At 41.7% G+C, this 14,612-nt stretch overlaps 1 protein-coding gene across 5 annotated transcripts in view; it reads right to left on the bottom strand.

The window, feature by feature from the left end:
- Window positions 1-323: 323 nt before the first annotated feature.
- Dcaf8 (DDB1 and CUL4 associated factor 8) overlaps window positions 324-14,612 on the bottom strand; it is a 58,996-nt gene continuing 44,707 nt past the window's right edge. For all 5 annotated transcript variants that reach the window (XM_008840810.3, XM_029567222.1, XM_008840811.3 and 2 more), the window contains 7 exons: window positions 9,712-9,784; window positions 9,197-9,254; window positions 8,587-8,694; window positions 7,119-7,249; window positions 2,780-2,899; window positions 2,064-2,180; window positions 324-1,370 (listed from right to left, as the gene is read on the bottom strand). In XM_008840810.3, the coding sequence (XP_008839032.1) occupies window positions 1,254-1,370; window positions 2,064-2,180; window positions 2,780-2,899; window positions 7,119-7,249; window positions 8,587-8,694; window positions 9,197-9,254; window positions 9,712-9,784 (724 nt within the window). In that variant the 3' untranslated portion in view covers window positions 324-1,253. The remainder of the gene's footprint in view (window positions 1,371-2,063; window positions 2,181-2,779; window positions 2,900-7,118; window positions 7,250-8,586; window positions 8,695-9,196; window positions 9,255-9,711; window positions 9,785-14,612) is intronic.

Here is a 14,612-nt window from a genome sequence, read left to right as displayed (position 1 = left end):
TCATACCCAGAACCAGTATACAGCGCAGCAGTGGTATCCTTGAAGTCTTACTTTAGTCATGTTTTAAAAACAGGTCACCCTCTCGTTAGAAGAGCAATCCTGGGAGCTCCCACAAGACTTAAGAAAGGTAGGAGATCTGAGGCAGAATTGAGAAGAATCCCTTGTTTTTCAAACCCCTATACCAAGGCAGAGAAGGGCACAACTAAGTATCCTTCTGTTCTTGAGCCTTGTAAAGCCCAGGGGTAAGCCCTAGGCTCTGACAGCCATGCATGAACGACAAGCTGACCCCAGTAGCACTTCTACATCATCACTCTTACTCATTCTTCCTTTAAGTCCCTTTATTGCATTGTATTCATAGAGAATATATAGGTATTTAAACTTTGACAATAATTTTAACTTGATACATCCAAGTTTAACTTGCTTTTTTAATATATTTATAGATATAAAATTAGGCCTCTAACAGTGATAGGGACAGGGAAATTGCTGCCACCAAACAATTAAACTAAAACAAAGAGGTTAACATCCTTCCTATTCTTCCACTGCTGTACCTCCTACTTCTCCCCAACCTCTATCACAGACTCCCATTTAGAGGGTGATGAGATAAAGAGTGAAGGACATGTAATCAAGTGCAAAACACTGATAAGTACAGAGAGTAAGTGAGGTGGAAAGGGAAGAGAAAAGTACTGGGGTGGTTAGGGACTCTTAAGGACTTCCCAGAGAAACAAGACCCCAGGATGGGGTTGCTCAGGGGCGAAAAACAATGAAACCATCAGACTTTTTTTTTTTTGGTGGTGGTGGGGGGGAACAAAAAACAAAAACCCACAAAGGAAAAAAGGTGAAAAACCTAAACCAAAGAGTGGCATTCCTACCCTCCTCTCTGGCTCCTTGGTATTGAACAGCCAGTTGTCGCCCTCCCCCCAACCCCTTCAAACAAGGGAGGTTAAAGAAAAAGAAGCCCCATTTCCTATCCTAAGCCAGTTAACAAAACAGTCTCCCCCCTTCAAAGAAAAGGCTCTGGGAAGAGGCTGTTTCTGCTGAGGCCTTTGCACCTTTCTGTAGAACCCCATAGCAGGGCTTAACACATTCCTAGGGGCTCTCTGCTGGTTCAGTCCCCTCTGGTCTGTCCTTCTTCTTGGATAGCTTTCTTTTATTTAAACAAAAGTCCAAAGTGCGTTTTTTGCCTGGAATAGGAAAGAGTTGCCCAGGCAGGATCAGGTTGGCAGCTCCAGCCCACCCCTCTTAAGTGCAGGGCCTCAAGATGGCATGCACTGCACCCGGTCAGGGCCCTCCTCCTCGTCCGATGTGTCTGAGGAACTGGGAGACTCATCAGAGTCCGCATCTGTGGCCCCAACCCCAGGTTCTCGCCAACGCTGTGGGATGGGAAATCTTGTTAGTAACATCCCTGGATCAAGAACAAGACTGTTAGATCTAGACTAGGCCAGGCATCAGCAGAACTTTTTAAAAAAAATTAAATAGCTGAGGGCAACCTAGAACTCAATCTTCCTGCCTCCGCCTCCCTAGTAGCTAGAATTACAAGTGCTTACCACTGTACCTGGCTCAGAATTTTTCTTAAAAGGCCAGATAATAAATATTTGAGACTTGTGGGTCATATGGTCTCTGATTAGAACTGTTCAGCTCTGTCCCTGTACTATGAAAACAGCCAGAAAATACAGAGAACAAGTATGGCTGCATTTCCAATACAATTTTATTTATAAAAACTGACAGCAATCCAAACTACCAGTTTGCTGACCCCTGAGCTAGACCTCTTCTAATATGACAGTAAACAGAGAAGACTCACCTGAGCAAGTGTTCTTTCTTCTGAACTCTTCCCCCACCCTCCTACCATTGCCTCTATGATGATAACACTGCAGTTATGGTGGCAGAGGAAAAGAGCACATACTACCCCTTTTTACTGGCAGTTCTAATAGGGATAAGGGCCAGTTGATGGGACACCCAACCAGGACCACTCCATTCCTCCTTAAAGAAGGAAGTGTGCCATGGAAACTTTCAGCTTTCTGAAGAAGGACACAGTCCTTGGGAGCTCACTTCCACCTGAAGCTTACCCGGTGATGACGTCTCTGTCTCAGGTGATGCATAAGGAACCAGAGCATGTGACTATCAAACAGGTCGGTGTGATGCAAGCTATCTTCATCCCGTTCTCGCTTGTTCTTCTTAATCACCTGGAACCCAAAACGATTGGGAGCAGGTATAGCAATGAATAAGGAGCCTGGACTTGATCAACAAGACTGGTGTTGATGCCAGGTATGTGCATAGCTGTAATCCCAGCACTGGAAGGTGGAGGTAGGAAGATCACAAATTAGGCAGCCTAAGCTATACAGTGAAAGCTTGTCTCTGAAAACTAAGGGCTAGAATGTAGTTCAGTGATAGGCCACTTGTCTAGCATGTACAAGGTCCTAGGTTCAATCTCAAGCACTGGGGGGGGGGGGTCTTCTATGCCAATAAAACCTTCCCTTAGGTGTTACTAAGTTAACATGTGCCTAGATTAGATTAGGAAAGGATGCCCAAGGTCAGCCACTGAGAAGATGGAGGCTTTAACACAGAAAAACTTTTCCTGAAGATGCTTCCTACCCTCATCCTCCTACTAACTAGAGGAACTTAAAGTTGTCCTTTGGTTCAGAGGCAGTGAGAGGAAGGTGGAGGTGAGTGTTAGAAAAATGCCTTTAAAAGATTGAGCAGCAGGTCATGCCTTCCTATGATGACGAACAGTAAACAGTTATGTGCACAAGGAGAAACAAAAGAACTTCAGCTAGTCACTTACATCTTTTAACCCTGTCAGCTCAGTGGAAGCTTCAGCTGTAGGTGCCCAGATCTTCACATCATGGTCTAGGCCACTGGTTGCCAGAACAGGGAGGTGAGGATGGGGCTCAAGACAATTTACCTGGTTAGGAAGAAAGAAGCATAGGCTCAGGAGTGTGCTGGACCACCATCACCTTGAGCCAAATGGTTGCCCTTGATCTGGGCTGAAGCATGCCCATCCACCTGAGCCTAGGCCAAATAGTCCTGTGGTAAGAGGAGACACAAACTGGGTACAAGATCAGACCTATCTATCATTTCCACAATGTATAGATCAGGGGTGGCTGCATCCCTAGACATAGCCCCAGGAGTGGGTGAGGGATTGGCCGCGCTTACTCTAGTGTCTAAGAAAGTAATAAGGTACAGAATAAAGGTAACTCTCTACCTTTAGAATCTCATTCACTCCAGATTCTAAAGCTTCAACTTGCTTGAGGCTGGGGAAAAAACATATCACTGGCTTTTATCAAGTGACAAAGTTTTAAAAATGAAGAAAGCAGCAGCTGCTACTGTGCTTCCAGAGAAGACTCAGTGAGCAATTATATTCACTTGGCACTGTTTATGAGCTGAAAGAAGGCAGAAGCTGGAAAGAAAACTTGAACTAGAGAAGGTGGAGGGAGTAGCAGAGGCTCATGTCTGCTGGAGAACTCTACATATCCTAGGGGGCAACATCCTCCTACCTACTCTAAAAACACAATAAACTCAGCTATAGGACAGCATGTTATAACAAGGCAGTTTCTTGGGGTCCCCACTGAATCAATTTCAGCTACCCTCACATTCACTGAACAGGAGAGAAAAAAAACAGCAATCCTTGGGTCACAGTTTCCTCTTGTCTGAAAGCACCTATGCCCTCTGCTGTCTGACTTGAAAACACTAGCTTCCTTAATGGTACAGGGCAGGGCAGGGCAGGGCAGGGCAGGGCAGGGCAGAGCAGTTCCCATCCCCAGTGGAAGAGCTAGTCCCAGTTTTAGCTGCTAAAGCACTTCTTAGGCTTTTAGTTAGATGAAGAGCAGATAGGAAAAGCACCCGCCTTGCAGCTGCTCTATAGTTGAAGAAAACAATCCCTGGCAAAAAGCCTCTTTTAGTTTTCTCTCTGGACCAATATCCCCTATTGTGCCTGCACACTCAGAAAGCAGCTAAGAAGAAGGTAGGGGTAGACATGAAGAATATAGTTGACTTTTAGTTTTCTTTGAGTTTACAAATAAACACATGCTAGAGAAGACTAGAATCTAAGTTTGAGCCTGAGTAAAGCAGAAACTCCATTCTTAAGCTGCTCCCATTTCACACTTCAGTCACTGCAGTTTATATTTCAGGCAGTGCACTTGGAGCATGTGGAGGCACTAGAGAACAAACTTTAGTGCTGAAATATGTTATCAATAGATATGTGATGACTTACACATACTAACGTCAACGCATTCATCCATCTCATAAAACCTTGCTAAAGACCATATACTCTGAGCTAGCTCTGCTTCAACAAGTGGGCAAAATAAAAAAGCACAGGAGAACAATTCATTGGGACTTAAGCCTTAAGACAAAGCCAATGGCAAGAGGACAAGAGAATTAAAAAAAGTACATACAATACCGGAGCTGGAGCCTGCAGGGGGAGCCGACAGAAAACTTCTGGGCCAGGGAATCTGGTCATGTCACCAGACCTGTCTGAATGCCAGGACTTAGCCTGTCAATAATGCTTGAGCAGAAAAAAAAGCTCTGGTCTTAGAAGACTAGGCTGGGGGGAATGTAGGGAATGGAATAAAGCATCAAAGTGTTCTTGGGAAACTAACAAGTTGTCCCTTGACAACATTTCCCCACTCTTGGCCCTGTGAAATTGAGTGGGAACAAAGAAAGGAACCCAAAACAAGAATTAGGAATTAGGAGACCAGGGTAAGGTGGGCAATAACTTCTAAGATCCATCTGATTTGGCTGGGTATATGCCTTTAATCCTAGCACACAGGAGGCAAAGGCAGGTGGACCTCTGAGTTCAAAGGCATCCTAGTCTATACAGCAAGTCCCAGGGCTTCACTGTGACCTGTCTCAAAAAGAAAAAAAAAAAGAGCCCTCTGACTCTAACATTCTACTTTATGATCCAGAATGCTCAGAATACTTTATAATCTACACCTAGGCTGGAGCCTGGTGACCCCGACTCTTAGAAGGTTAATAACAAAAAATAGCCCCAGAGGGAACCAGGTGAGGATCAAATGTATCAATCAGCTGATGAAGGCAAGAACAAGTAAAGAAACTCTCATCAAAGGCAGTTACACTATGTCTCTTAGAATCATAACTCAGGCCTGGGGCCCACCCATCCCAAATAGATGTTTTTCCCACCTAAGCACTGGATTTATCAGCAAACCCTGGTACTGGCTGAGCTGAAAGCAAACTGGCCTGCAGAATGCTCTTGGAGAACAGACAAGTGCTGGCCTGGCAGAGAGCATTTATCCCTGCATCTTCTGGAACAGAATGCAATAAAGAATTCACCAGTTCTTTTTGATTTACTGACTAGATGCCTACTGCAGATTTTCATTAAGATTCCAATGATTTGGATTTACTCTGCAAGTAATAGAGAACCTATAAAAGAACTGGAAACACAAGGAGAGAAGATCAGGACACACTTTGAGATTCCTCTCCTCTTGCATTCAGCCTACAGAAGCCTTATCTATAATTGATCCTAGATCCCCAAAATTTAGAGGAAACAGAAGAAAATGTGAAATGCTCTCATAAACAGGCCAAGAGAATTACAAGAAGAAATGGGATCCTGATTGCCAAGGAAGTACTTTAAATTCTAAAACCACTCTCTGGTAAGTCTCATCAAGTCATGGCTGGATTCCTTGAAGTGCCCCACAGCTTCAAAGAATGAAAGGGAAGAGAGCCCAAGCAGTTCTAGTCATTCCTTAGAGGCCTTGGGTCTTCGGTAATCAGTACAATATAATCTTTCAAAACTGTATCTTTCCTTTCTTCAATGGTTCAAAAACCTTGTAACAAAAGCTATATTTAACCCTTTCCTAACTCTGGGTCTCAAAAAAAAAGGGAAGGAAAAAACAAAAACAAAAACAAAACAAAAACAAAAAACCCATGGTAGCTAGATTTGAGCTTAGGAGCTAACCTTTTTTTAAAAAAATATTTTGCCAGGTGTGGTGGCGTGGACGCTGAGGCAGGCGGATCTCTGTGAGTTCAAGGCCAGCCTGGTTTACAATAGTGAGTTCCAGGACAGCTGGGGCTACAGGGAGACCCTGTCTCAAAAAGATGAAAAAAAAAAAAAATTTTTATTATTTTTATTTTATATGTATGAGTGTATCATCTACATGTATGTGCGTACACCCGTGTCATGCAATGCCGAGGAGGTCAGAAGAGGGCTTCGGATTCCCCTGGAACTGGAGTTAAGGATGGTTCATAGCCACCATGTGGGTGCTGGGAATCGAACCCAGGTCTTCTGCAAGAGCAGTCAGTGCTCTTAACCGCTGAGCCATCTCTCCAGCCCCTAGGAGCTGACCTTTCTTTACCCTTAACGTGATTTTCACTCTTCCTTTCACTTTGTCTCCACAGAGGATGCTTGCAAAACTCAAAAGTCTGAAGATAGTGAAATGACCACAGATTATATAGCAGGCTGCTTATCTATTTTTTTAAGAAAAATGTGTATTTTGCCACATTTGCTTTCTTCCTTAAATATGTACAAATTATGTGTTTGTATACATTTGACAGTATGACATATCATCCCTAAATACTTTATTATGTATTTGCTAAGTACAAGGACATTCTCCTAAGTATTACAACACCAAATAAATTTAATTTTGAATACTATGTTATCTAAATTACAAACAATACTCTGATTTCTCAGTTGTTGAAAAAAAAAGTTCCTTCCAAAATTAAAAAACAAAATAAAAACAACAAAAAAATGTTCATCTAGCTTTTATCTGCTGATCCAGAAATCAGCCAACATCACTGCTTAGCTTACTTAACAGATAAGACACAGAAACATCTTGTTTTAACATTGTATAGGAGGGTGTGTCCTGAGCTCTAATGATTTCTCTTTTGGAAAAAGCTCATGCTTTAAGAGATCTGTTATCTCATTCAGATTACAAATTCTTCCTAAAATTTCCTTCTCTTTTTAATAAACCACACCTTTAAGAGTAGAACAAAGAAAAAAAGAAGAAAACATTCCGTTAAATTTCAGCACCCCAAGGCACACTGCCTTTTAATTTAGCTGTGTAGAACTCTAAAACATGGAGCCAAATAGTTGCAGTGGAAAGCCAGTGGCCAAGTAAGACCTATCTTGCTGACCTGAGAAACTAGGGGACCAGCCAGTTTATACTTACCACTCCTCCCTTGTCCCCCTCCATGAACTGAATGATCTGGCAGGATGATTTCTCCCAGAGGAAGATGTGCCCACAGTCACTACCGCTCACCACAAACTCACTCTTGGGGCCATAGAAATTGACGCCTTTTACTGAAATGATAAGGGAAAAAACAAAACAAAAAAAAACACATAAGGATTGGCACTGGGCCTATATTTATTTACCTCACAGGGAATTCAGTAATTCAAACTCTGAATCAGCTGAATGCCAAATAATTCATTTCTATAAAACGAATCAAGAAATTATACATGTGTAATAGACAATTATCGCACTAGTATCAAAAACTATTTACATTCTCCCAAGGTACTCCATTGGGTACAGGAGTCTTCAGTGCCTAAGCAACATTCTGCCTCAATTATACCTTATCTGGCAACCACAGGCCTCATACTATGCCTTACCTATTCTGGCCTGATTCACTTCAGCAAAATCCACTCCTAGGCAATAATGCCCTGTGCCCTAGGATTCTACTTTGTATGCATTTTATTGGTACCTAGTGTTTCTTGGGTCATCAGTTGATCTGAGACTGATGGAAGTATATGCTATAATCACCTATAATAAGCATTTCAACTGTGCCTACTATCAGAGCTCAATTAAAAGTACCCAACTCTTTGGAATTTATAAAAGAAACCACAAATTCCAATTCCTACAGCCTGTTCCATACCAGCCATGACACTGGCACCTTCCCTTTTGTTTGCCTATGGAATGAGATCCAAATATACTGCCACCCCCTTTCTTCTTTATCAAGAGAAAAAATAAAAGTAACTGCTGTCTCCAAGTCAAATTGTGACATATACTGTTAGGTGGTAACAACAAAACCCAGTCACTCTCTACCTTCTCTTTACATTAAAACCAGGTGGCAATTTTTTAAAAATCTCAACGTTCCAGCTGTACCCTGCACCAATTAAATCAGCATGTACTGGGATTAGTACTTTTTAAATTAAGATTGTCAGGTGAGTCCAATGAGCCCCAATGATTGGAAACCATAAAAACAGAACAAAAAAAGTCTTCTTTCTACTTTGCTTCACTAAGAATCATTAGCATCTTTCTCGCTAAAGGTACAATCTTATTCGTCATTTTATGCAATTCAGCACCACTAACGTTTTCCTTGACTCTCCAACAAGATTTCTATGCCTATTCTCAAGTTACCTGAAATCACAGAAAATAAAAAGTTTAGTTTCATGTCTAAACCAGCTAGAAGCAACATAACCGCAGTGAAGATGCTTACTGAGCATCTATCTTCCCTGTAGCACAGTGGAAAAAGCTAAAAGACTCCAGTCCAACTAGAGATAGCCTTTCCTTGCCCAAGTTGACACAGGTAGCCTACTCCTTTGGGTAGCTCCCACTTAACACAATAAGATAATGTGGAATAAGATAATGTGGTTTTTTTCAATGTGACTTGGGTCACAGAAACCTAGAAAGGCAGTCTCACCTGTAGCATTATTTCTATGACCTTTGTATCTCTTAATATACTGGGCCCCATCACTGTGAGAAGAGTTGAAAAGGTAAATGTCTTCATCATTGTAACTGGCAAGGAGCTCTGCCAAGAACAAGAACACAGCAGTGAAGGCAAAGGCTGAAAAATGCAGGGAGACAAGGAGTTGCAGGGGAAGTGCATCCTCTTAGTACCCAGATACAGCACCCATCTAGCTTAGTTGGAACAGCAGGCAAGTAGGTTATATAGGGTAAACTATGAACATATTACCAACCCAGGGGTAGCAGAATGCTCAGATGATCATACCTATTTACTCAGTATTCAATCAAAGCCATAAGAACTTGCTCAGACATGTAGCCTAGGCAAGTAGCCTGGACAAGCCTGCCAAATATCGTTTGCAGCATTCTGCGAATCATCCCTGGTACCTCCAAGGGTCATCTGCTGTATCCTCCCACTACATGCTTACCATCAGCAATTACTCCCCAGCTGCTCCACTTGGAGCTATAGCAGCACAGTGGTGAGCACTGGAGGGCACATGCCTCACTGGCTCAGCAGCTCCCTAGACAGAGGGGGCATGCTAGCCTAGGAGCGGGCCCTGCTCACATACCTGTGCCGTCGTGGCTGTACACAAGACAGGTGATGTTTGCTTTGGACTCACTGTTCACCTGCAATAAGGAGCAGACACTGACTGATTCCCCCCACCCCATTTGTTATACCACCTTCAAGAACAGGTTTTCTTAGAAATTCCCCTATATCTTCTCCCAGAGATTGAGAAATAGAGATGGAGATGGAGGGAGAGGAAATGTTTAACTGAGGAAACATGACCACCTTAAAGGGTAAGGTCTTAGGGCCCTCTCTCGGTTCGCTTCTGTATGCTAGACATTTCATATATACTATCTCATTAGGGCACACCATCACTTTATCTCTATTATGTCAACAAGAAAACTGAGGCTAACAGAGGCAAAATGCTGCCCGAGAACATAAACCTGATAAATGGGGAAGCCAAGATTAAAATCTGTCTGACTTCAAAGTTCAAACTCTTAGCATTATACCAACAAGTTTGGGGGTAGCCTAGGATGAAGCCAAGCAAGCTAGGAGCCACTAGCCCTTCATGAATCTTACCAAGTGATGAGGACAGAATTTCTTCAGTACTCCATTGTTCTCATTCTCATCAATTTTCCTCTGGTCATAAATCCTATAATGAAAAGAAGCAATCAAAGTGTCAAAACTTATAAATTGATCCCTTGAAGAATGATAAGAAAAAAGCACTTTCCTAGTCAAGCTTTTGGTTTGTTCTCTTTAGTAAAGATTTTCTCTTCCTCAATCCATTTCCAAATCATATATATATATATAAGTGTGTATGCATGCTTGTGTGCATGTGTTTGGGACCAGAAGGCAACCTGGGACATTATCCTCTGGAATACCATCCACATCCTTTGCAACAGGGTCTTCTTCATTGTCCTGAAGCTCCATTTAGGTAAGACTGGCTGGCCAGCAAGGCCCAGGGATCCTCCCATCTCTGCCTCCCCAGCACTGGGATCACAAGTATGCACCACCACAGGCCATATTTTTAACATGTATTCTGGGGATCAAAATCAGGTCCTCATGCTTGTGAGACAAGCACTCTGAGCTCTCTCAGCTCCATTTATTTACTGTTTTTTTTTTTTTGGTCTTTTTGAGACAGGGTTTCCCTGTAGCCCCAGCTGGCCTGGAACCCACTATGTAGACCAGGCTGGCCTCGAACTCACAGAGATCCGCCTGCCTCTGCCTCCCAAGTGCTGGGATTAAAGGCATGCGCCACCACATGTTACTTAACCCAAAGAGTTTATTTACTACTCTGAACAGGGGCCATTCTTTACAGAAGGCAGTAGATTTTCAATCCTTCCTTGAAGCTTTATTTGCCTAGCTCTCCCTCTCACAGGTCACAGAAGTGATTACAAAATCACCAATTTCTGAAGATTCCCTCTCCTCTCTGTACTACCATCAAGCAAACAACCTTCATCTTTCCTCTTTTTTAAAAAAAAATATTTTATTATTTTCATTTTATGTGTTATGTATGTATTGCCTGCATGTAGGTAAGTACACCCGTGTTGTGCAATGCCCGAGGAGGAAAGAAGAGGCCATTGGATCCCCTGGAACTGGAGTTACGGACAGTTGTTGGCTGCCATGTGGGTGCTGGGATTCAAACCCGGGTCTTCTGCAAGAACAACCAGTGTTCTTAACCACTGAGCCATCTCTCCAGCCCCCACCTTTCCTCTTCTAACTCAAGCTTTATAAATATTTATGACACATGTACTAACTGACGTACTAGAAATACAGTACGGAACAAGACAAACCCTGTCTCTGGTCCTTGCCCAGCAGTCTCTTCCAATCTCAAAGCCTAGCTCTCCACTGCTGCCTTTTTGAAACAAAATCTTGCTATTTAGGCCCTGGCTAGCTTTGAACTTGTGGTCCTCCTGCCTTAATCTAGCTAGGATTGTGGATGTGTACCCACAATAGCTGTTCTTCAACTCAGTCCTCTAAGAGATGTTGTCTGACTGACCTGTTCGTTTCTCATCCTCTTCCTTATCACTGTCTGCCCATTTCTTCAAAGTCCTTTCCCACTACTGCTTTTTCTCTCCTTCTCTCAACATTTCAAAAGAACAATCTGTATTCAGCGTTTTCACATCCTTACTTCCTATTTACTTCTCAACTCATTACAATGTGTCTTTAACCTATAAACCATTATTAAAACTTCTCTGGCTAACGCCAATAATCTAATCGTCAAAGCCAACAAGGTATTTTTCAAGCCTTGCTGTCTTTGTCTTGACAGTGTTCATTATTCGTTCCCTGAAACACCCTCTTTCTTGATGTCTAATCTGTCCAATGCTGTCCATGTGCTTATCTTTCTTTGTTCATCCCTCAAAAGTTCCCCAAAGGCTGAGTCCTAAGTTCTCTTCTGACTCTATATTAGATAATATTAACCTTCAGAAACCATCTTTATATAAAAAAGAATCTTGTTTTCATATTCACAAAGAGAACTGATCAGCTGGTCATGGTGGTGCATGTCTTTGATCTTTGAACTCCGGAGGCAGAGGCAGGTGGAACCTGTATATAACTGTGGGAAAAGAAGAAGAAAGGTATGCATAGATCCTTAAAGACAAAGGACAAAGAATATTAGGTATTGAGGAACACAAAATGGTTCATATACCAAAGAACACCCTGTGGGTCTTGAATATTTAAAAATCTTTTTCTAATTTGCCAATTACTGAATTTTAATAGGTTAGCAATATTTGAGATCTGTTGATATGTGTGTGTGTGGGGGAGCATGATAGAGGGCATTGTTGTGTTAATTTAAACTAAGAGAAAAAGTTCAACAGCTCATAAATCTGCTGAAGAGTAGTATAACCATCTCCCTGTGTTGGGGGTAGTGGGTTCATTTAGTCAATGCTTCCTGGGAATTCTCTTCATGAAGGATTTTAAGGAATTGCCAAGGATACAAGGATTCATTCAGCATCTACTGTACAGAAAAATATATAAGGTATATGTAACTTCATCAGTAACACTCAAATGACTAAGTAATAGGCAGTATTTGAACTCAAGTCAAACTAAAATATATTGGAAACCATTTCAGTATGCTGTATTTTTTATTCTCATAGAGAAAGTATTAAAAGACAATCTGGAAATTAGTATTTCAGGTAAAGGGAACAATATAGGTATAGGTAAGGTAGTAAAATGTGACACTGTACTCGAGGAAACAGGGGGTGGAGGAGGCTGGTTGCCTGCCTGCCTGCCTGCCTGCCTCCCTCTCTCCCTCTCTCCCTTCAGGCAGTGTCTTATGTAGCTCAGGCTAGCCTTGAACTCCATAGCTGATGGTTGTTGTGAGCCTGATCTTTTTATCTATTTTTTTTTTTTTTTTGGTCTTTTTGAGACAGGGTGTCCCTGTAGCCCCAGCTGACCTGGGACTTGCTATAGAGACCAGGCTGGCCTCAAACTCACAGAGATCCACCTGCCTCTGCCTCCCGAGTGCTGGAATTAAAGGCATGTGCTACCATACCCGGCCAATGAGCCTGATCTTTTAATGGCTGTACCATCTCTCCAGCCCTGGCCTCGAACTCTTGATCCTCCTGTTTTCATCTCTCCTAAGTGCTAAGGCAACAAGTATGAGCTCCCACCCCAGCTTAACTGTAAGATTTTTCTGTTGTTTTTTAGTATAATGTTTAGGATCTTGAAGAAGTTGTGAGTAGCCATACTAAGAAGTTTGAACTTTTTTCAGTATTTCTTTTTTCTTTTCTATACTTTATTTAAAATAATAATAATAATATTTTTTTAAAAATCACTGAAGAGATTTAAGTAGGGAAATTATACATAGCAAGCACTTTAACAACTAAGTCATCTCCCCAGCGCCCTCTCAAAACCTTTACTGTAGTTTTGTCTATAAACTTTCAGGTATCTACTAACTTGTTACCCTAAACCTTTCTTTTTCCCTACTTGCCCTTAATCTAATGTTCTCCCAATGTGTTATTCTCCATCTAAGGATAGGGGAACTATTTATCAACAGTGCTTTATGGTCCAGGGCCTCTCTCAAACTTATAGCAATAAGTTTACATGTCAGCCAAATCTACCACCAAGTAATCCATCTGATATATTTTTCTTTTCTTGGCACCTGTAAATTTTTTTTTTTTCTTTCCAGTGCTAGGGATCCAATCCAGGGACTCATAGATGCTAGATAAACTTTAATGCTCTAAACTCTTAAGTTAATCTGAGTTTAACAGTAGGGACTCAACACTTGCATCCCTTCCACATAACATTCTTTTCCCTTTTGCTAATTTATTTTCTTCCTTTTTTCTCTTTTTTCCTTTAGGTCAAAAAGCATGTCCCTAGGCTGTATGTCGTGGGGTACACATTTAATCCCAGTACTTAGGAGGCAGGGGCAAGAGGCTCTCTGTGAGTTCTAGGCCTGGTCTACACAGTGAGTTCCAGACTAGCCAGGGCTACATAATGAGACCCTGTCTCAAAAAACAAAAAAGCAATTAAAAAACAAACAACAAAAAAGTATATCCCTAAACCTTTCTTTAAATGCTTCTTTCCAACTCTAAAGTAAAACTATATAAAAGCCTTGAGGATGAGTAAGCTATTTCTCTGTACTCTTTTGCAGGAATTCCTTTATGCTAACAGTAAACACAAATGGTATTACCACATAAAGTTATTCAGCATAAATGTTTTCAAGTTTGACCCAGAAAATAAGAGATCCCAAAACATTGTTAGTCAAACTGAAGAAATACCAGAAGAGCTGAGGGGACCATGATGTCAGAGAAGACCTGGGTGCTGAAAGAACTCTACTCACGCAGAATCAGTGAGTCTCAAAATCTGCATGTACTCTTAACAAGTAAATAGGCTATCATCTTCTGAGAGACTGGGATGCAGAAACGGACTGAATGAAGATACTGAAGCTGGTAAGAGACAGAAGGCCTGAGTATTTTTCTCTTTGTAATGAAATGCTAAAACTAATTTTCAGCCCTATTTTAACCTTGGGGAAGTATCAGCTTTGAAATAAAGCACTGGAACTTTATTAAGAACTTTGGAAAAGTCAATACAACCAACTCATTCATTCCTCTTCTAACATCTTGGTCCTAGAGACTTCCCAAGCAATCTTTCTTCAACTAAAATCCCAAAGAGAATTTCAGTAAATATTTATTTGAAGGTTAACCCTGAAAATTCTGACTATAGTCTTTTTTGATTAACAGGTCTTATTTAAAAACAATAGTATGGGGGCTGGAGAGATGGCTCAGTGGTTAACAGCACTGGCTTTTGCAGAGGACCTGGGCTCAATTTCCAACACCCACATGGCGGCTAACAATCATCTGTAACTCCAATTCCAGGGGATCCAATACCCTTTCCTGATCTCCGTGAGCATTGCACAGCACGGGTACACTTATAAGTAGGCAATATACTCATATCCAAAAAAATAATAAGCCAGTCATGGTGGCACATGCCTTTAATCTCAGTACTCAGGAGGCAGAGGCAGGTGGATTTCTGTGAGT

Source organism: Nannospalax galili, unplaced genomic scaffold, assembly GCF_000622305.1.
Source record: "Nannospalax galili isolate Female #2095 unplaced genomic scaffold, S.galili_v1.0 scaffold579, whole genome shotgun sequence".
NCBI lineage: Eukaryota > Metazoa > Chordata > Mammalia > Rodentia > Spalacidae > Nannospalax > Nannospalax galili.
Note: the sequence above shows the minus strand (reverse complement) of the source record. Positions and strands in the feature narration are given on the sequence as shown.